Below are 21,939 nucleotides of genomic sequence, written 5' to 3'. Positions count from 1 at the left end.
TGGAGCGGGCAGTCCACTAATCACAGGGTTGGTGTCTACAGACAGTTGTCAAAGTGTCCTTAGACCAGACACTGAGCCCCAAATTGCTCCCGATGGATAAACGCAGCCATCTACCATTTATCTCATGACCCCTCAGATTTATTCTGCGACTCTGTGGAACAAGATAAATGGGAACCACTAAACCTTCACTAGCCTCAACACTAAAATGCTACTTATAAAATGATATATCAGTCACAGAGGCCATTTTCAGCCAGAATTTGTATTTTCACTTTTGATACATTAAGTTCATCTTGCTAATAAAACATCTGCACTTTAAGTAGGAGTTTGAATGCAATGGATTATCCTTAAATTGCTGTATTTGTACTTCTACTTAAGTAAAGGATCTGAGTACTTCTTCCAAACACTATGGTGCAGAGTGATGTGACTCCTGCCATCAACCACGCAAACTTAAGTCATTAAGCTTCATCTACAGCATCCCCTGACCCAGCCAGCACACATCTGGAGAAGCATATAAAGATGAGAGGGTCCTATTCCCAGGGAAAGCATCAATAGGGCAATTTTACTGATCCCTTTTGGAAAATCATGCCAACCCCAAATCCAAAGCAACCAGAGAGAAATAATCACTTTTCAATGTCTCTCCCTGTTGCCGAGGAGACTGTAGAGCAGAGAAATTTGGGAAAAGCAGAATCAGGCCTGACAGATGACGGTGAATAACGAGCAACATTTGTACCATTTGTCAAGTCAGATAATAAAGGTCGGGGGAACTGACCAGGACATGGAGAGATGTTATATAACGAATATCACTCCTCACCTAAATGAAGTGTAATCTAATGTGAATTTGACCGTAATACTCTTGACATACTGCAGGCTCACTACATTTTGTTCTCTGCCTCTGTGCACTAGATGATAATCCTTCTGTGGAGTCAGTTTTTAGGTCAAATATGCACTTCAAGTTCATTTTCTCTTTTTTTGCTCTCTCACTCTCTGAGCAGACTGTTCACATCCTCACCCAGCAGAATATGAAAAACATCTGAGGCCATCTTCACTCTGGTTCCGATCCACGAGTCAGCAGCCATTAAAACTGCTGGGCTTGTTGCTCTAAATGTTTCCTCTTCACTTACGGTAATGTCTCCTCAGCTAGAAGTTACTGTTAGTACCATTAGCTCCTCTAAAATACATGAGAAGGTTCAAGGAATAGTTCAATATTTTGGGAAATAAGATAATTTGCTTTTATGAAGAGAGTTAGATGAGAGGATCGATACTATTCTCATGTCGGTGGAGTTGAAGCCAGCATCCAATTAGTTTAGCTTAGCATAAAGACAGGAGACAGGAGGAAAGCTAGCTGGGATCTGTCCAAACACAAAAAAAAATCTACTTACCAACACCTCTGAAGCTCAGTAATTAACAAAATACTTTGTCCAAAAAATGACAACTCCAGAAAGTTACTACTCCCAGCCAAGAAATAGTCCCATCACATAACTCCTTGTTCACACTTTGGTGTTTGTACAGATTAAACAAAAAAGATATAACATGTAAATTACTGAGCTTCAGAGGTGCTGGTAGACAGCTATGGAAAGATAACCGGCCACTAGGTCTAGTTTTATGTTTATGGTACAGACGTGAGAGTGGTATTAATCTTTAAGCGCTCAAGCATATTCCCAACATGTTGAACTACTCATTTAAAGATATCATGCCTTCTATTTATACTGACGCAGGCAGGATAAGAATAAAGGGACAAGGAGCCAAAGTAAACATAAAGCCGCAGGTGTCCATGGAATCATACTGTAGCACATGGGGGCCATTGGACAGAGAGAGACTGAAAGTGAGGATGGTCATTAATCAAGCAGAACAATGCATTTTACAGGGGAAATGACTGTTTCAACCCTTTAAACATTCTCCTTATCTCTTATATAAGCTTGTGTAGCTCGACTATGAGTACTATGATGCACCGTCCAACATCCACAGGGATGCTTCTCACCTTGCCTCTGGGCCTTTCTTCTTCTAATTTTGCTGTGCCATGGTTATGGTAATGGTTGTAGCTACTTTTTGTTAGATCTAGCATGCGGGCTGACTCAGGTGTATCAGTGTTGCTACGATCACAGAGCAGTGAGCAGGTGGAAGTGATTACCCATGTGCTACAGAGTTTAGTCCACGTCTTCTAAAATTAACTGCTAACCAGGAGCTAGACCGATCCACAGCCTAGAAAGAAGGACAGTGAGAGTGACAGGTTCATGCTGTCGGCCCGTTCCTTAGTCAGTGCACATTCAATGGCAGTATTTATGTTAATGTACAGCTTGCGGCCCTGGAGTTCCCTTTCACTAATTAGCTCTTACTGCTCGAGCTCTTGAGTGTCACGTCAGTACACTCCTCACCCCCAGCCCTGACCGCGCTTCAGCCTGTTACGCTGCTTGGCTCGCTGATTACTTCCAGATGCTGTCTAGAAAAACCCACAGCATTGATTCCACTCCATACTGTCAGGTTACCAGAGAGTCCTCATATGTTCTTGTGTGTGTTTGTGTGTGAACACACACACAAAATACAGAACAAAATGTGAAAATCTGTGCTATTCATTCGACACAATTGGTGGAAGTCAAATGATGTGTGCTAACACAACGGAACAGGATGTAGAGGGACGTGCATATTTGCAATTCATCGTTTTAGTGTGGGTTTGGGTTGACTTGACATTTAAGTGCATGTGTTTCCATAATTTATACATCATTTATAATCAGGATGCCTGCATTACCTAAAGGTCTGATGATGAAACAGCCTCCACAGAAAGATTTAAAATAACTGTGAGGGCAGTGAAGAGTTTAGTACTAGTAAATTTATTACTCAACACCAGACACCCACTGAATATACAGTTTGGAAATAGCTTGCTAGCTAGCTAATTCTTGTCTCATTTGTGGTCTGATGAACAGTAAATTAATCAAATTCAGTGACCATATCACTCTTTATCAAGCCACTATAACTGTCACATTTCACAGCAACCACTTGAGCGCGTTTCCACAGGAACGCAGCTGTCGAGGTTTATGTGGTTTCATCTAAAGTGGGTTGGACAAAGCATAGACACGAATAGAACATAGTATCAAACAGAATAAAACAGCACGGTAAAGAAAACAATAGAGCCAAACAGAATAGAATATAAACAAACAGAACAACATAGAACAGAATAGACTGACAGAGAAGAGAGTCAAGTCACACAGAACAGAACAGAATAGAATTCTATAGACCGGAATAGAACAGAATTATATAGAACATAATAGAAGGGAACAATAGAATAGCATATAATAATATAGAATAGAATAGAAACATTACTAGACTCTGTGTGTCTCTGCCTTGCAGCAGGTCAGATAACTGGCCCTGACAGGTCGGCTGTACAGGAGTAGGAGCTGCTGGACTCAGCGGTCCGTCTGTACACACCTGTACAACAAAGACACAGCAACAAACAACAGTATAAAATGTGTTTATAAATGTAGGAGGTATAAACGTAGCCTGTATGTCTGTGTTTCAGTCTCACCGGGTCTCCTCCAGAGGGGAGGATGGTGTAGCTGTCTTGAGGCTCCAGAGGCCTCGGCTGTCTTTCATTGTGGGAAAGGAGTGATGGCTGCCTCCTGTCTGACCTGCACATCTGCTTCTCGACTTTTCCCGCTCCTCCTCTGGCATCAGAGCTCAGCTTACGGACGGGGTTGGTGAGCCATTTCTTGAGGGCGCTGACAGGGTGCCGTGATCCTCCAGACGAGGAGTGCGAGCAGGGGCTGGAGCTGCCCGAGGCCTGGTGGGGCACAGAGCCTGCTGATGGGGGGATACTACCGTCACTGCCCGCCACAGAGTACGACTCTGCTGCTGAGAGGCAAAGAAAGAGGGAAAAGGATTGGGTTAACGTACAGCAGCTAATCGTGGGGTACATCCACATAGGTCAGATGCTGCAGACAGATTTCTGCACAAAAATGTTGTTCAATTTCCTGTTTTAAACCCGAACTGTAACTTTAGTAGCTGCGGCTACTATACCTACTGGTCCTAAATCATTATAAACACAAAAACAGATCTGTTCTCACGAGGAAGGGCTCCTTGTGAGAACTAATTTAAGTGGAAATTATATACTGCAGTTAGACTGCACGCATTTGTTTAACATTGTCTAAAGAAGAAAATGTATTTGAAGCAAAAATGTGGTGACTCCTACCAAAGGTCACACTGTTTACATAACTGTCCTGTTCTAAGTATTTGCTGAACTTTTACTAAGCTGAATAAGAAACAATGCTGGAGTATAGAAGCAGTTAAAATAAAGCACAACTCAACATGGAAAGTCTTGCTTTTGATGCACTGACACAATCATTATTTGCATTAGGAGAGGTGGACCTTATGATCATTATTTGCAGCTCTTCAGACTGGAGCTATTCTTAAACTTGTATTCGTAGTGGATACTAAAAATTACTACTGTGTGGCATTTTCCTGTACAGTAAATTATATTTTATGTGCTTACAAATTGTAAAGCAAATTTGTGTAAAGCAAATTGTAAAGCAAAAAAGCAAATTTGCAAAGTAACTCATAACTGTCAAATAAATGTAGTGCAATATTTCCCTCTCAGACGTTGTGGAGCTATAATGAGGCATCAAATGGAAATACTTGTCTTAATGTCTCATCATTGCACTTAAGTACATCTAAACATACTTACATACTCTGTTGAATCCTGAATATACGTACCTCATTAAAATGTTCTGGAACATAATGACCTGTGGTTAAGACACTCTCAACTATGTGATTATAACTGGGACTCTTGTTTTAACTAAACACTGTCTTGTTGTGTTTGTCTACTGAATCAACCATTTAAAAGATACAAACTCGTATGACTTTTCTCCAGTCCTCAGAGGATTATGTGACCTAAAGTCAGTCATAACTGAACCCATCATGTCTGCCCTCATTTTTTATGCAACTCAGGCTGGACCAACACTGACACCCTTTTCGACACAGCTGGATTTTGTTTCCAGCTTTCAGTCTCTTGACTATGGAAACTGGTACCTAATCCTGAACCACACTGTTTTAATCAAGCACCCTAACATTAACATTTCACTCTGTTCTGCTGATCGCAGCAAAGTGGAATCTTTCAGGGGCCCCATTTCGTCGTTTTGGACTCTTCCCAGAAGCCACCATTCCCTGTCAGCACATTTACGTAAGCTGTAATCATAATAACAAGCTTTCAAGAAGCCGGGGGAAATGTGGGTCAGCCATTTGCCAAAACTGCCTGATGCTGCCATTAAACAGTACACCATATTGACAGTAAAATACAAAATAATGTGTTTTATCTCCTGCCCCATTTCAGTCCTGCTTTTGTTTCATGGGTACTGGCAAAACCTTCTCTAAACACACAACATACTGAGTTCATGACAATGGTGATGATCATTTGTGATGATTTCATTCAAAGACATGCACTGTGTATTCATCATGTTAATATGTTGGTACTGCGAGCTGAGTGTCAGACAAAAGTTCAGTCTCCTACAAAACAATCTAGACATGTAAAGTAGGCTGGACTGTAATTAAACTAATTCATAGCCTGGTTCATCATTCATGCAGCGAACAACACAGACTCATTTCTATAATGGGATGATTAAGAGGGAGGAGAGGAGGGTCGGGTGTGTGCGTGTAGGCAAGAAAGAGAGGGAGAGTGTGTGTGTGTGTGTGTGTGTGTGTGTGTGTGTGTGTGTGTGTGTGTGTGTGTGTGTGTGTGTGTGTGTGTGTGTGTGTGTGTGTGTGTGTCTGGTGGTTCTTGGCAGAGGTTTGAACCTGTGGACTGTTGGGATGGTTTGCTTATCTTCAAAAGGAATCAACAATAGCCAGTTTTCAACCAGCCATGGTAGCAGCTCTGTGAGGCTCACTACTACCAGTGCTTTAAGATAAAAGCTAAGCTAATATACTTACAATGAAAGCACTAACATGCTGATGTTTAGCAGGTATGATCTTTACCATGTCCACCATCTTGGTTTAGTGTGTTAGCATGTCGACATTCGCTAATTAGCAATAAAGACATGAAGAGCTGAAGAGGTTCATGGGAATGTCATTAGTTTTACAGCATTTGGTTCAATTGCTGAGACATTTCACCCAAAACTAAAAACATCAACCTCATGGTGGCGCTAGAGGACATGTCGGGACCAAAGGTGATATGATTCGTGCTCTGGGGATCTCGAATGTCAATCCATCCAAGAGATATTTCATCAGCATCAAAAGGATCGATCGACCGACCAACATTGTCATCCCTCAGCACAAACACTAAAAACCTGTGTTGTTGAGTCAGACCCATACCTCTCAACAATGGGATTTCAAAAGAAGGGAAATACAAGAAAAATACAGGAGATTTCTGGGAAATATTTAGTGGGAGAGATAATATGGGAGAATCCAGAGAAAATGGGGAGGTTAACTGGTCTGCGTATCTCTCATGACCTTCAAGGCATGCTGTTCGCTCTCCTATATTTCCTCCTTGTCTCTTTCCACAGTAGCTATGTTTCACTCGGCATAATAAATAGAAACCAAACATGCCTGCATCCATCCATCTATTTTCTCATTCAGGTTGAGCAGGGCAGTCCAGATGTTTCTCTGCCCAGCAATGTTTTCCAGCTCCCCCTCAGTGATCCTGAGATGGTCCAAAGCCAGATGAGATATATTATCTCTCCTGCCCAGAAAACCTACAAAGGGAGGCATATAGGAGGTATCCCGATCAGATGCCTTGACCACCTCAGCTGCCTTATTTTAACACAAAGGAGCAGCTGCTCCACTGCAGGCTCCCTCTGGATGTCTGAGTTCCTTACCCTATCTCTAAGGGTGAGCCCACCCACCTCACGGTCTGATGAAGACAACAGAACCACATTATCTGCTGTGCCTTGAGATCCTATCGATTAAGAAAGGTGAAAAGGTCCTTTTTAAAAACGGGAACCATGGTGGTCCCCAGCATCCACACACCACTGGATAGGCATGAAAGCCCAACAACATACCTTTATCAACCATTATACGTAATAATAGCCTCACCAAAAATTACTCTCTGACCATATCCTCAACTATGTCACCCAAAAAAGGACATAGAAAGTTTAACAGAATCAGTGGATGCAAACATCTACAGAAGTCCACATAGACACACATACTGTCTTCACCCTGAGCGGAGACAGCCATCTGGTCTCCTTGTTTTTTATCTAGTAAGGTCAGGTCATACAGCACCACTAACAACCACCTTACCATCTGCTGAAATGATACAAAATGTGCACCTTACCGCAGGGTTTTCTACAAATACATCAACACTTTCTAAGAACTGACCCTTAATGGTGCATAATGGCCATTGTGACGTCCAAACCGCCGCTGAGCTGAGCGACTCGGCTTGCCATGTTTGTTCGAGACGCTTATGTAACGTGTAATTTTCACACAGAGCAACAGCTGGACCATCATCCGGTCAGCAGGGAGTGTCAGCAGTGCCTGCAAGCATGCATGCTGTGAATCCATCCTCACATACAGGCATTGCAGACATCCAAATTATGTTAAACATTTCACTCTGGTGTGAACCTTGTGACAGTGAAAATAGGGACTAGTAAAAGTCTAACTTCAATTTTAAGAAACTTCGTATCACTTGTCAGTGGTGGTTTTATGCGCAACACAAGTACTGCATATAGATTAATGGATGGATGAAGGTTGGAAGGGGTTTGATTCTCCTGACATCCTCACTATCACAGACAACACGCCAACCCCTAAACATGAAAGAGAGGACTTTTAACACACAGGTATGAAACATTAAATTGTGTTATCGAACCGGCGAACTTCTTGCCGTGTGGTACGCACGCTACCTGCTATGCTACCTACTGCACCACCATGCCGCCAACCTTTTTTCTACTGTAGGCTTTTACTAAAGCAGCATAAGTCATGACAGTTGAAGTCACATCCACTGATGATTATAAAACTACACAGCATAGTCGTTTAGACAAGTGTGGAGCCTTACACATCAAGGTGTGGAGAGATTCAAAAACCTTTCACCATAGTGTAATTTTAAATTTCAGTGTCACTTTGTCTGTTTGAGTAAAACATTGTCTATCATTAACAGGCGTTATGATGTGATGTGTATTACTATCTCTGGGCACATGCAGTAAGGATATTAATCCCCTGAATGCTTATTTTGGATGAAAACCAAGACATTTAGATTTGGTTTTATTATATTGCTAAAAGCAAGGTTGTGCATTTACAAATACGGTACAAAATTCATCCACAAAAGTTAAACTATTTATCTCTTATAACATGAGAAGACAAGTATTAACTGCATTTGTGCTTATGTGACTGTGATGGGAGAGAGTGCTGCTTCCATGACCTACTTTACATTATGAAAGTCTCTCTCCCCTCTCTCTCTCTCTCTCTCTCTCTGTCTCTCTCTCTCTCTCTCTGTCTGTCTCTCTATGTCTTTCTCTCTCTCTCTTACAGCAGATGGTTGGGAGATAGTTAATTACATCTACCCCCACTAAACCCCATAAATGGTCATGGTCAGCAAGAGCAAGAATTATTGAGATGCTGTTGCAGCGCTGCTTCAAACAGTATGATGACACTTCAGCAAGTGTAAGCATGACTAAAGCTTTACAAATGTTGCGTGCCAGGCCTTTATTTGCCTGTATATGGGATCTGATCACTGTTGGTGCTTCGTATTCTCTACATGCTGATGGATGAAATCATTATTACTGCAATTGAAACCAGTCATTTGTGGCTAAAAAAGGCCTCCCTCACTTCCTGTTGGAAAACGGCCAAGGCAAATACTCCACACCGCCACAAATCAACCACTTTAATGTCGTCGGCATGCGCTCACTCCTCAGCAAGGTTCATGCACAGTTTATTAATCCAGGAGAGTGACAGATAATAAAATTAAAAATGCACACGGATGTAAATGTGTCGTCTTCTTGGCTCCACATTAAACTAATGAGTGGATTCATTCCTAGACGTGAGAGGGGGGCTTTTATCATGCAGGTATGAAATGTTGCATCACAGTTGCTGTCACTTTTAAAAGCATCAGGAAAAGGGTTGGCCACATGAAAAAAAGCAGCATGGAGGTCAAGGTTAAACCAGGATCTGATCAGCTGATCTCCCTGTGCATCAGCTACACACAGTGTCTATCTATCTATCCCATATCAAATCAAATGCTGTTGCTGCTGTAAACCCCAGCCTTTCATGTCATTTACTTTAAAATACTGCTGCTTCCAAATACTGCTAGCTACTGCTAACACTACCTGCAATCCAATGGCCAGCTACCACTGCTGCATCGTAAGGACGAAGTGATATCACACTGAGGTACATCTGTCATTTGAACATGCATTTTTCATCTCCAGTATATTGCCATAGGTGCACAGACATCTCTAAAAGTGTCATTCATGCCTGTGTTTTGTTCACCTTGTCTTCGCATCTGTGACCTGAGCCATTATTAGTTCAATGCTTGTAAACTATGACCAGAATGATTATGTTTAATATCTCTTCACATCGCATGCAATTACATCCTGCATGTTGACAGCTGACCCAGATACAGTTTATACAGTGTGGCAGGACATCTACTGCTCACGCCACCCATTCGTTGTTCCCACGGCACAGCAGGCTGCTGATGCAGCCCGTCACTTGTACACTGTGGTCAGCCCTCATAGTTTGTGTCTGCTGTTCAGAACTGCTCCTCTCACTGAAGGACTGAGTTTATGTTGAAGGGAAGGAGTGACATACATAAACTCAACACACCAGGTTCACAGGTCTTTGCACTGGCATCAGGTAGTGGCCTGCTAATAGTTCTCTGAGTCCGAGCTAAACATGAAGAAGCACCATTTAGTTACAGTACTCTGCATCACAGAGCTTGACCAAACTTTCAGAAGATATAATTTGCTAAAAAGCTCTATAGAGGGGATGGGAGCTGCAGAGTTGGGGGATATTTCTTTGCAGGTTCGTCACAACAGACGAACCTTTCACATACAAGTCCATTTAAGCTATTGTTGATAGAAAAATATTGATAATAGCATTTTAAATTACTCATAATTACACACCTTGTACTGACATCTTTGCCAGCGTGTTTATTTTTCTGTTTTATCTTTTCAGTCTTTTTCTTTTCTGTTTCTATTCTTCTAAATTGCATTTGAATGTTTTAATCTGTATTTCCTGATCAATGTTTTTAATGAATGAGGTAAAGCACTTTGAATTGCCTTTTGCTCTGCAGATACGCTTGCCTTGCCTAAGAGGAGACTGAGTCTGCAAATCGAGATCAAATGAACATCAGACGGTCCTGCGGTTCAGCGAAAAATTCCAGCAAAACCACCAAAAGCACAAAAGTGAAACATGACTGAGCCTACAGACAGGCCACTGTATATGTAGGTGATCTGTGGTACTAAACACTTTTGTGCTTGTTAATCATCATGTTTATGTCTTCACATACTGGCAGTGATGACCTCACACACAATGGTGGGCTAATGGACTGTTAGTCATGGCACTTTCTGAGCCAAAGTGATATATATGTAATGAGACAGTGAGTCTGTTGGCAGGACTTTTAAGTAGATTTCCAAGCAATTTCCCAAACATACTTCATCTGGAGGTGTTTCTCTGCCTTTATAAATAGCTGTTGGACATTGTGCCAAATGAAATGAAACACTCACTGAGTTATAAGTTTTAAGGAGGAAGTCTTTAGGGGAGGTAGAAGGAGATCAGAAAGGTACAAAAGCAGAGGAAAAAGACCCAAAGCACAGAAGAACATTTGAAAATGAAAGAAGACTCCCTCCTGCAAAAGCACGTCCTTTCTGCAACCCCAGAATAGAAACAGAGACAGATTAGATGAAAAAAGGAGAGCATGTGCTATCCTGACTGTGACTGCTGGGCTTTCAATAAACACAAAGCAAAATCATCCACAGACTCACAAACGGGTGTTTTTACAGTCAGAGGGGAAAAAAGACCTTTAACAGCAGTGCTGACATCACATCACACAGGCCATGTCTCACAAACACAAGTGTCAGAGATGTTCAAAAGCAAGGTATCTCAAGACCAGGCTGTTTATGTTTTCTACGTTTCACACATGTATTTGCAGGGTCTGTCGGAGCAGTGCAGCTCAGAGAGGAGCTGTTCAGTAATCACTCGCGATTTGAACAATAGAGGATTTAAAAGGGTCGGGCGGTAATGGGATGTTTTTGTGTGTCTGCATGTGCTTTTGGTCTAATGTGTGTGCGCGCGCGCGTGCACATGCGTGTGTGTGTGTGTGTGTGTGTGTGTGTGTGTGTGTGTGTACGGCTGCCTTTGCTCTGATGCAGGGTCACAGTACTGTCGGGGTAAAGATTAAGAAAATCACAGAACAGCAGTCAAAAATGCATCATGAAAACAGTATAAAACCCTACTGAGGAACAAATACAGAAAAGAGGAAGGTCTTCACTAATGCAATGCTTTCAGTGCCTCGCATCTAAAGTTCATATTAATAAAATCCATAAACTTTTGCTGCTGTTGTTGTTGTTGTTGTTGTTGTTGTTGTTGTTGTTGTTGTTTTGTTTTGTTTTTGCCAACTGCCACATACAGTATGGAACCTAAAACTGACTATCTGTAGTAAAAAGTAAAAGGACAGATTAGTGCAAAATGAAAATGAAAACATCATTAACTATTACTATATTTTGTAGATTTGTGTGATTTAATGTGTCTTTTCTTATGATGGCAAAAAAAACTAAAGTAAAATCTAGTAAGTTATGCGAGCTAGCTAACTTTGTTAGCTTTTGCCTCACAGCTAAAATGCTTTAGTGACTTTTAAAGAGTGGAGCTACAGCAGGAAGCAACACTAATGATTAAAATTCAAATTTCATGTCATGGATTATTGTCAGTGATGCACTTAGAGATCATGATGAAGATGAAGATTTTCCTAAGGGGTGTGTAGATAGTGTGGGAGGAGCCACATCTAGTAGCAACAGTTAAGTAAAAACAGTGTTTCAGCCAATAGTGTATTTCACACATTTAAGAATGGAGGCGACATTCAACATTGGTATGTCATCCTATACTTTGTGAAGTATTCCTTGAAATAGTCTTATCTCCAAACATACACAATCTTCCTTCATGTTTTGTATCATGTCATTTCTAATCCTGTAAAAGTGAATAATCACTTTTCTTCTCACACCTTTTCTCATGCTGTGAACATAAAGGACAAACAGTAAGAAGACTTTGTCAAAACAGTGACATCATTTGTTTTCTGACTATCTAAGGCTGCTGCCCTCTTAGTATTACAGGCACAATGACCGTGGAAGGTGAATGGATGAAAACCATAATAAAATTAACAAAGATGCAGCAACAAAAATGTATATAAGGGGGTTCATCAGATCTTACTATGACTTAAAGAAACTAACTTTGGCTTTGATATACTATACATGAGGAAGTAACCACCAAGTGCATCTCCTACCATTACAAAATACTGTGTACAAACAACAAAAATATCTGTTTGCAGTAACTTTAGAAGCAACCTAATGTTGCTAGGGAAGAGCAGCTACGTACCTCTAACTCGCCCAAAGCAGCAGCCACATTTGCTGAGCAGTTTTCTGAACAGGTGCTGACACCCACACCCTCGCTGGTGGTGACCCCCTCTCATGATGATCCACTCCTGCTGCTACACTCAAGACTATCAGAGGCAGGCATCATGCTGATCAGACACACACATAAGCACATGCACACACACGCACTATTCCTGCAGTAATACCACCCTGAGGAGATTGGAGGGAAAGTGTACAGAGAGCTCCACAGTCATGGTCCAATTCTGAGTAGAAACCCCCGGGATGGAAAAAAAGCTGTTCCTATCCCATGATTTGAAGAAGGGCTGTGGAAAACCCAGAGAGGCAGCACTCTCCTCCACTCTCGAGCTGCTCTATGTGGTCAAACAGTGGGCAAAGATTATGAGAGGGACCAAAAGTACTGTGAGTGAGCGACAGAGGGGCAGGGAATGGGAGGGGCTGTGATGAGGGAGGGGATGGTAGCGGACATGCTGCATTGCTGTGCTAGCATCTGCTTCCCAGCCCCACCCCCTCTTGCTTCTCTCCCCTCCCCTTTTGCTCCCTCTCCCCTTGCTCTTCACACCTCCCTCGTCAGCTTCTCCTCACAATGTTCGCTCTGTAGCTGCCAGATCTTTTCTACTGTCATTGCATGAGCAATGACACACACAGACTTTTCCATTAAATGAGCAAACATTTCACAGTAACTTTCCATGCAGTGTTTTGCCATTTCTAGCCATGGTAGCAGCAGGCTCTATGGATGCTAATGTCTGTCAGATGGTCGACACTTTGATCCAGACTGAAATATCTTAACTTTTTTTTGTACGGATTGACGTACAGTTTTATACAGACATTCATGGCTCCTAGGGAGGAATCCTAATGACACAGATGATCCCCTGACCTTTCCTCTAGCGCCATCATGAGGCTGATTTCTGTGTTTTGAGTGAAATGTCTTGACATCTATTGGGTAGATTACCATCATGACATTTGGTACAGATATTTGTGTCCGCTTCAGGGTGAATTATAACTCTCACTTTTACTCTCCTTCCCACAGTAAGGTCAAATTTAAAAAAATGTGCTCAGTTCATGACCAAATACCTCAAAAAACTAATGACATTCGCATGAACCTCAGCTGTATCTTTGTCTTTAATGCTAAATTGAAAATGCTAGCATGCTGACACACTAAGCTATCATAATGAACATGGTATGCATTATACCTGCTCAAGGTATATGGCGTGGTCAGTCTAAACATGAAGCAAATCTTTCATGCAACACAATTAAAGCTGCACACTCTTAGTCTGGTTAAAAAAGGGTGAATGAAATGTAATTACACATGTTTAGATACTGAACATACCGTCACAGGCAAAGACCCACTATCATGCAAAATGTATGTATTTTCAGTCAGTGGTTCTTTATCTGGGAGCGTGTGCACAAATATCATGACAGTTTCTCTGTATGTCATTGACTGTGTCATATTTCTACTCAAACTCAATAAAAGCAGCCCCTCAGATACTCAGATGTACCTACATTTGCAGATAAATCATGAATCCAATCTGATCAACAAAGATGATCTATCACATGTTTTATAAAATGGGTAAAGAACCTCCCTCAGTAAGGCTGTTGCATGCTCTCTTTTGTCACCACAGGTACCAAAGCATTTCTTCTGCTGTGGAAAAACCAACGTGTGGCAATATCTGCCACACAAACAAACTGAGCTGGCAGGATGATGGAGGCAGACCGATTTAATCTGAAAGCAAAGATTAAGCATCCATGACTAGATGATCTTTAGAGCACAGCTGTCCAGGCTTGCGGCAGCCGGTAGTGTGATTCAAGGAGATTTATGCAAAAACTCTTATGAACTCAAACATGGACAAAGTCAGCGGAGAAGAAAAAAGAAGAGAAGAATCTGTCTCTAATACAGCTGCTGTCTCACGTATATTACACAGCTCCACACACACGCACAGACAGATAAGTACACATTCACATCACTGGTCGACCAACACAGCCCTGGAATCTCAATCTCAATCCGTCGAGGACAGATTACAGCTATAAAAATATCAAACTGCTCTTGCTCTCTTGGCCATCGAGTTAAGCTTTTAAAAACTCTGCTGACATGACGATCCCCTGATCTCCCCACAATGCAGGATTACTATACATGTATGCATGTGTGTGTGAGTGTGCACAAGCCTAATTAGCCAATGTTTAATCATCAGGATAAGGTAACGTGTGCTTTTTATATTTGATGCTGCTGTCAGTCGTGATGCTTTGTGTGCTGAGTGAAACGCTCGTCAGTCTAACCTCACATACGGTAGCTCCCCACCACGGGCGGCACAAGAGGTGCACGCAGCAGTGAACTACGGTATGAGTACAGCCGATAAACCCACTGTGTTACCTTTGCATCTTGCAGCCACGCTGGACTTCCTGACCCACTTGAACCGCATCTGAGTGTTTTCATCTGACAGTTTCTCCTGGCTGGTGTCTGAAATCTTAGAGACAGACATCAGAGTGAGTGGGTGAAATGAAAAGAAATGATGTTAAATTGTATCAAAAGCATTTCTTTGTAGCTGTATTTGTATTTTAATATATATGTGAGTGTGACAGATTTAGGGTTAAGTAGTAGAATTACACCACTTTTCCACTCTATATCACCTCTCTCTCCACCCCTCTCCCTTTCCTATTTTTGCCTCAGCTTAAGCAGTTTCTTATCTTATCTGAGGAATTTCTCTGAAAGGACTAAACTGATCGGGAGAGTGCATGACAACTTCAAATCTTCGGCAAAAGAAGTCTGATGCTGTCCGAAGAATAAGATTAATCTTGAAGATGACTTCTAGTCAATAAAACACCCAAAACCAGAGAACGGCTCATTTTTTCCCCCCTGGTAACTGCCAAATAAACAGTAAACAGTAAATCAGTAATGTTTTGGTGTTTTAGTTCCTACCAACAAAGAACTAAATCATCTATCACAGTTTTTAATGGAAAATTTACAAAAGCTCCACTATATTAAACTGAATAGAGGGACAGAAATGACTAAAGCAAGATAAAGATCATGTGACACACATAAATGCATGAAGAAGTGTTAGCATGCATACAATATTCCCCCTTTAGGTGCTTCTTTATTCTGGTTTTGTGTTAGTAAATTTGGGTCATTAAATTTCACACAATTCAAACAGTAGGCCAAGTTGATATATAGCACTTTTAGTGTGTTATTTCCATCATCTCTCTTGAACAATGTCAGCCTCATGGGCTGAAGACACTCACTTTATCAACTCTGTATCCAAGAGGTTGTTCAGTCCTCCCATGTACTTTTGCCAAAGTCTTCATTTTGCATGCCTTGCTCTTCTGTTCCCCTTGAGTTTATCCTAACATGGCATTCTTTTTCTTCACCTTGATGTCTTTAAATTCAGCCTCATTCTTCTCCCTAATTTAAGCATCCATGTCTGATCCTTTGATTTTTATTTAATCAAAACACAAAAAACAAGTTGAAAGGCTTCAGATCTCAGCCAGCCTGTCTGACTTCCAACAGAAGGACAAAAGCAGACAATCTGTGCTTTGCACCAGGTATTTTTTTCTCCTCTGGGCAGATGAAGACAGCTGTTCACTTGCAGTGGGATCTGTCCTCAGGCCTTTCTGGACAAAAGCGGGGTCAATCTGTCCAGACAGGTCCAGCCACACCTACAGATCACACAGGCTAATTTCAGTCAGTGACCATTCCCAAAGCAGGACTTTTAACTGACTCAAAATAGCTTCATAAAAACTTAGAATCCTGTATTATTATCATTGGGTAGACCAGATCACGCTGCCTACATGATTTTAACAGTCCTGCAGTGGAACCAAAAATACATCCCCTTCGGCCTCACTTCACAGAACACAGATGCATTTTGTACACTCCTGATGTGTAGGACACAGCTATAACTGTTCAACAGTTTCAGTCTATTCAGACCGACTTGTAAAGGAGGACGTCTGAGAGTCGAGGCTGTGAAGTGTGTGAGAGACCCCCATCCTGTGGTAAACCTGAGAAACATCCTGACCCAGCCTCAGCTGGGAAATGACTTTGATTCTGCTTCAGCTCTTGAACCTGGAATCTGTCCCGTCTGATCAGAGCAGGCTGGTTACCTCTGATGAGATCTGATTGTCAGTCTTAACAATTAATGAGATCCCACTGGCTTAAAGAGCTTACAGTTAACATTTTATACATATACAATTGGATTAAGTACTTGTCATGTTGAACAGAGGTGTGGTTGTTGTTGCTGTGAGATTGTTATTCTATGTCCAAGTTTTCTTTTCCATGCTCCCCTGTTTATGTTTAAGTTAAGTTTCTCATCCTGATTTGCATTTTATCCTGGGTCAAATGTACCTGTGACTGTTTATCAAAAAGTTAAAAAACGGCAATCTACGTTAACTTTGGCTTCAAGAAACTTTCTTAGCTTTGCCAATAAAAACTGAATAAGCACCAGGTCATATGGACACTGCTGGTGTTGTGTTGGAAGATGAAAATGGCCAGGGCAGAAAGTAATCCTCTCCGTAAAGCTGTTGTAAGTGGGATGAGCTCAGCATGGGAGCTGAACACACAGTGTCCCAGTGAAGACTCTGCGAAGACTCCTCCTCTCAGTTTTATGTCATCATGACAATATGTGGGATGGAAATGAGTACCTCTATTTACAGGCCCAGGAGGAAACTGTGACCTCTCGGCTGCTCACTGCAGGAGTGTGGAGGAAGTCAGACGTCGTCCACCAGAAGCTGCAGAGGTGTGACATACGACACGTGGACACAGCTACATTTCCAGCTGATTGATTGCCCTGTATGGTAAGTGTATTTTCTTTATGTTCATGTATCAGAGTCAGTGAGTTTGATTGAAGTCATAGAACAATCTGTCTGATGACGTATGGCGGCAGATGCTGCAGTTCTGCTTCTGAATTTTCACTTCATTTCTTTGGTATCATGAACTGTGCACTTGCACATTAATCTCATGTAAGTTTTGGCACATCTGTACATTTAGCAAGAAGTGTTTCCTTGTACAACACAGACAGGTGATGTGTGGTCAAAGAAAATACGTCCAGAACCACTGTCAGTGATCCTCATTTTCAATATTCCCAAATCACAATTCTGCTGCTTTGATTTGTGTCAGGAACACTTGACTGTAAGTGTAAATGTTTGCATGTGATTACATATACTCCATCGCAGACAGAGGAAATGTTCTTAGTTATTAGTTTTAACAGTTGTGATGGCTTCACAAGCAGTAATAGATCCAAAACAAGAGTTGAGCAGGGCCACATGTGACTGAGGATATTCTGGGGTGGGTTGTTCCTCATTTAGCCCTCCTGTATGTTCAGCAGGGCTTTTACATGCTGATCCAGTTACTCAACAGAAAAGGCACACTGAGCTCATTCAGCCACACCCACTTCATGACACACAGATAACACACTCATAATCTCTGACTGACAGACTCATGTTACCGTTTGTCAGTCTGACAATAGGCAAACTTCTGATCTTTCAGTGTGGCAGATCTGAATCCTTATACAGCACGTTGTGCTTCACCAACAACTCTGCATCTACAGTGAGGAGATGATTTTAAGATGGTATTATGTGTAATTACAGAGAGCTTTCCAATGAAGAAAAATGTGTCCTTTCCATCTCTGGAGCACACCTGATTGCACCTTTGTCGCTACAGACGACGACTCTGTTTTTGACTTTCTTGTAGATGTAGCCAAAGGAGAACATACCATCTCACCTGTTCTGCTGTTGGAAGATGGCTACTGCAGCGGAGGACCCCCACCTGGGCTCAGGCCCTGATGAGGATGACGTGTCTCTGTCGGGCAGCGAGTCCGATTCAGACAGCATCCTCTCCGATGACTCGGTGCTTCCAGATTACATGCCGGGGATATCAAACGGGAGTACGGCAACAACACTGTATCAAGCATGCGCCCATAATGAACCCCACTCTCTGCGGAAAGTTCTGGAGAGAGGGGTCACAAAAGAGGAGGTCATGGAGCTGGACATCAATGGCTGGGTGAGAGTCTCAATCATAATGCCAACCTGTACATCAGAGCTCCAGTCTGGCAAAATGTCTAAAACACTCCAACATCATCACCACTGTCATTGATCCTTACTGCTGACTTTCACCAACAGAATGGCTTGATGGTGGCTTGCTGCAAAGGTTTCCTGGACATTGTGTATGGGCTTAACAACTGTCCCTTTTTAGACATAAATCACCAGGACAATGAAGGCAACACTGCTCTGATGATTGCATCCCAAGCAGGTAAGTCGCACCTACAAACCAAACATAAAAAAGCTAAGGTCAAACTCAGAGGAATACAACACAAACAACCGAGCTACCTCCATTATAGGGGAATTAGACCGTCACAAACATCAGATATACATTACGTAAATTAGACAAAGTGAAAACTGTTGAACTTCAGCATTTTTAACTTGATCTGATGTGACCAGTCTCAACCAATATCTTCATCTGAGGAACGTGAATTGAGACTTTTGTCAGCAGAAGAACAAGCTTTCACATGTTACACATTTTCATACTCACTGCTGATCTGATTTCTGAATTTTCAGTTCAACTCAAAGGAGCTTCATTGGCATAAGAAACAGAAATTTACACCAGCAAAGCAAGTGTAAAATAAAAACCCCACAAAACACAGAATAATTGTGATTTTGACTTTTGAATTCTGTGTTGTTGTTTTTTTCTGCAGGTCACGTCAGCACAGTCATGTACCTCCTAAACTACTTTCCTGGTTTAGAAACAGAAATAAAGGATTGTCGGGGTTTCACAGCCCTCATCAAAGCTGCTATGACTGGCCGCAATGATGTTGTAGCTGCACTTGTTATGGCTGGTACGTAAGAGCACGGGCACGGCTAAGAACTTTCTGTACCAAAATTCACTGATGAGTTTAAAGATTCACTAAGTTAGTTTGACACACAGTAATCATTCTGCTTGGATTCCAATTGACTGTCATTTGTGTCTTTGTAAAACTGTTCAAGTTTGGGATTCATTTTGATCAAATGTACTGGATAACATATGTAGAATTTCTGGAAAATCATATATTAGGACCTCGCTGGCACTGTACCAATATATCACATACTGTTCATTGACAAAATTGTGCTTATTTTATATAGCATATTCATTTTGACACGAACCACTCATGAGTAACAGAATGCACAGACGTACATTGACGTCGACATATAAAACAACGCACTTCTACACTGTATTCTTAGTAGCTTCTTGAGCCACCAGTGAAATCACCTTTGACTTGTGACAGTGTTGCACTCATACAGGAGCTGCTGTACGATGATATGTTTAGGTCTTTTTTGAAACTCTGACATTAGCTCATTAACCAGGACTCTTGCAGCTCTAAATGAACAGTTATAGCACTGGTGGTGAGAATAGCTGTCCCCACGGTTCACTCGTCCATATCTGAAACAAGCTAACTCTGTTTGCGAGTGAATGTGCCAGTGACGCCAGACCGGTTTAAGGGATCATTCTGAGGACATTATCACATCTTAACGCACCCTCCAGTAATCTCTGATTTACTAGTCTTGCAGGCTGGGTATAGATTAGCCTTGCAGAGCTATTTGCAGACCGCACATGTTTCCTAAAATCTCTGCTGGTCATAATTTATTGTTTAACATTGCAGAAGGGCTGCAAATAAGAATTTTTTTTTTTTTTTTCATTCATCTGCTGTTTATTTTCTCAAATAATTCATTAACCTCTGGTTTGGACTGGAGGACAAGTGGCTTTAATTTCTAATAAGAGGTCACTGGTCACTAGTTGCATCTCTTTCCATTTAATTATATGGAATCGGTAAATTTAAGTTGGTACGACATATGATTTACTGCTACTCACCAAACCTGAATCAATCTGTGCCAACAGACCTTTTTCACAGAAGACATTTTGACGTGCTACAGTGGGAAAAGCACAGGCATAAATAATAAAATTGGCTGAATTCCATTTAGTTGCTTCAGATTCAGGGTCCTGGCATTGTACATGCTGGTTCACTGGCACACTGCCATGGCTTAATGGGAGGCTAGAGAGATTAATAATGGCTGCAGTCAGATTCAGGGGCCTGGATTTGTGCATGCTATGCTGGCTCACTGGTATGGCATACTGAGACATTTACCTGTACACTGGAATAGAACCATCGTTAATGTGATTAACGACACCTGTGTTTTTATTACTACGGCAAGTCAAAATGTCAGCCATGGACGAGGTCTATCGGCTCCCTGCAGATCTGAAAAACACTAAAATAAGAAGATGAATGCGTTATTCATTTTGAAATGAAAACAACCCTTGCTCTATTAATTCTGTCCATCTTTTCTTCCAGGGGCTGACTTACATGCAATAGACTCCACAAAAGGAAAATGCGCTCGGGAATGGGCACTGAAAACAGGCCGCTATGAGACCCTGCATCGTCTCCGCCGCCTTAATCTGCGGCCAAAAGCTGAGCAGTTCTGTGAGAGTTATGTCCCTGAGTGGCCTGAGCTCAAGGAGAGAGTAGCCAACGCCTTAGCAGAGAAAACTGCTCGGCAAAAAATTACCCAGCGGATCAAAAACACGTTTGGATTCAGATTTCCTCGTGACCCAGAGGACAACGGGTGCTTAGATCACATGGTACGCATGACCACCAGCGTCCACAGCCCCCTAATTTCAACTGGATGCCGCCCACTCTGCCCCACAAGCCCTCCTGAGGTGGGGAAGAGGCGCCTGGCTGTGCCAGAGCTGGTGAAGAGACACCCAGATAAGGAGTTAGAAGAGAGCTCAGTGTGCCACAGTAACGGCTCAGTATCACACATCATTCCCACAATCCACTCCTCAGAGTCCATCGGTACAACATGCTGTGCAGAGGCCGAGCGGCGAGGCAGCATCCTCTCACTGGCTTCCACCAAAGTTGCTTCTACATTTCTTCCCCGCAGTATGGCGAGAAGGAACAGCGTGTTTCCCTCTGGCTGCATCCCCAAGATCAACATCACCAGGCCTTCAGAGTCTACGCCAAAGAAAGAAAAGAAGAAGAAGAAGAAGGAAAATGGCTTCCTGGAACTACCCAAGTGGAAGTACAAGGAGATCAGAGAAGAGAAAAAGAAGGAAAAGAAGAAAACTGAGCAAGCAAAGGCAGAGAAAGTGAAAAAAGAGAAAAGAAAAGAGAAAGAGAACAAGAAGGCCAAAAACTAAGAGTTTTGAGAAGGCCAAATCAATCCCTTTGAGAACAATGCACTTTTCAAAAATGTGTGCACCTAAGGGTTTGAAAATTTCAAAGCAAATATCTTGGAAATATTCAGCAAATATTAAACCTATAGCTGAAAGGAAAAATAGGTAAGAGAGGAGATATTTTTTCTTCCTGAAACTGAACGGCAGAGGACCTCAGATGAACTCTGCAGAGACTCTTTGGCAGGAATTTGAAGATTTTAGCCTCTAATTTCTAAAAGTTGAAACAAATATTACATATATTTTAGGTAA

At 41.9% G+C, this 21,939-nt stretch overlaps 2 protein-coding genes across 5 annotated transcripts in view; one reads left to right on the top strand and one right to left on the bottom strand.

Annotated features, from left to right (window-relative positions):
* The window catches only part of arhgef25b (Rho guanine nucleotide exchange factor (GEF) 25b), a 25,240-nt gene extending 6,915 nt beyond the window's left edge, over window positions 1-18,325 (bottom strand). The window contains exons 1-4 of one of the 4 annotated variants that reach the window (XM_070959433.1): window positions 18,211-18,325; window positions 14,875-14,968; window positions 3,518-3,840; window positions 3,316-3,420 (exon numbers count right to left, since the gene is read on the bottom strand). In XM_070959433.1, coding sequence (XP_070815534.1) covers window positions 3,316-3,420; window positions 3,518-3,840; window positions 14,875-14,923 — 477 coding nt within the window. In that variant the 5' untranslated portion in view covers window positions 14,924-14,968; window positions 18,211-18,325. Of the gene's footprint in view, window positions 1-3,315; window positions 3,421-3,517; window positions 3,844-12,492; window positions 12,883-14,874; window positions 14,999-18,210 lie in introns of those variants that run through there. The other 3 variants (XM_070959430.1, XM_070959431.1, XM_070959432.1) reach the window with 3 other exon arrangements.
* ankrd33ab (ankyrin repeat domain 33Ab) lies at window positions 17,194-21,939 on the top strand. Its single transcript, XM_070959434.1, has 5 exons — window positions 17,194-17,285; window positions 18,181-18,489; window positions 18,609-18,738; window positions 19,181-19,321; window positions 20,810-21,939. The coding sequence occupies exons 2-5, from the start codon at window positions 18,229-18,231 to the stop codon at window positions 21,652-21,654; spliced, it is 1,377 nt and encodes a 458-aa protein (XP_070815535.1). The 5' UTR covers window positions 17,194-17,285; window positions 18,181-18,228; the 3' UTR covers window positions 21,655-21,939.

Source organism: Chaetodon trifascialis, chromosome 3, assembly GCF_039877785.1.
Source record: "Chaetodon trifascialis isolate fChaTrf1 chromosome 3, fChaTrf1.hap1, whole genome shotgun sequence".
Taxonomy (NCBI): Eukaryota; Metazoa; Chordata; class Actinopteri; order Chaetodontiformes; family Chaetodontidae; genus Chaetodon; species Chaetodon trifascialis.
Note: the sequence above shows the minus strand (reverse complement) of the source record. Positions and strands in the feature narration are given on the sequence as shown.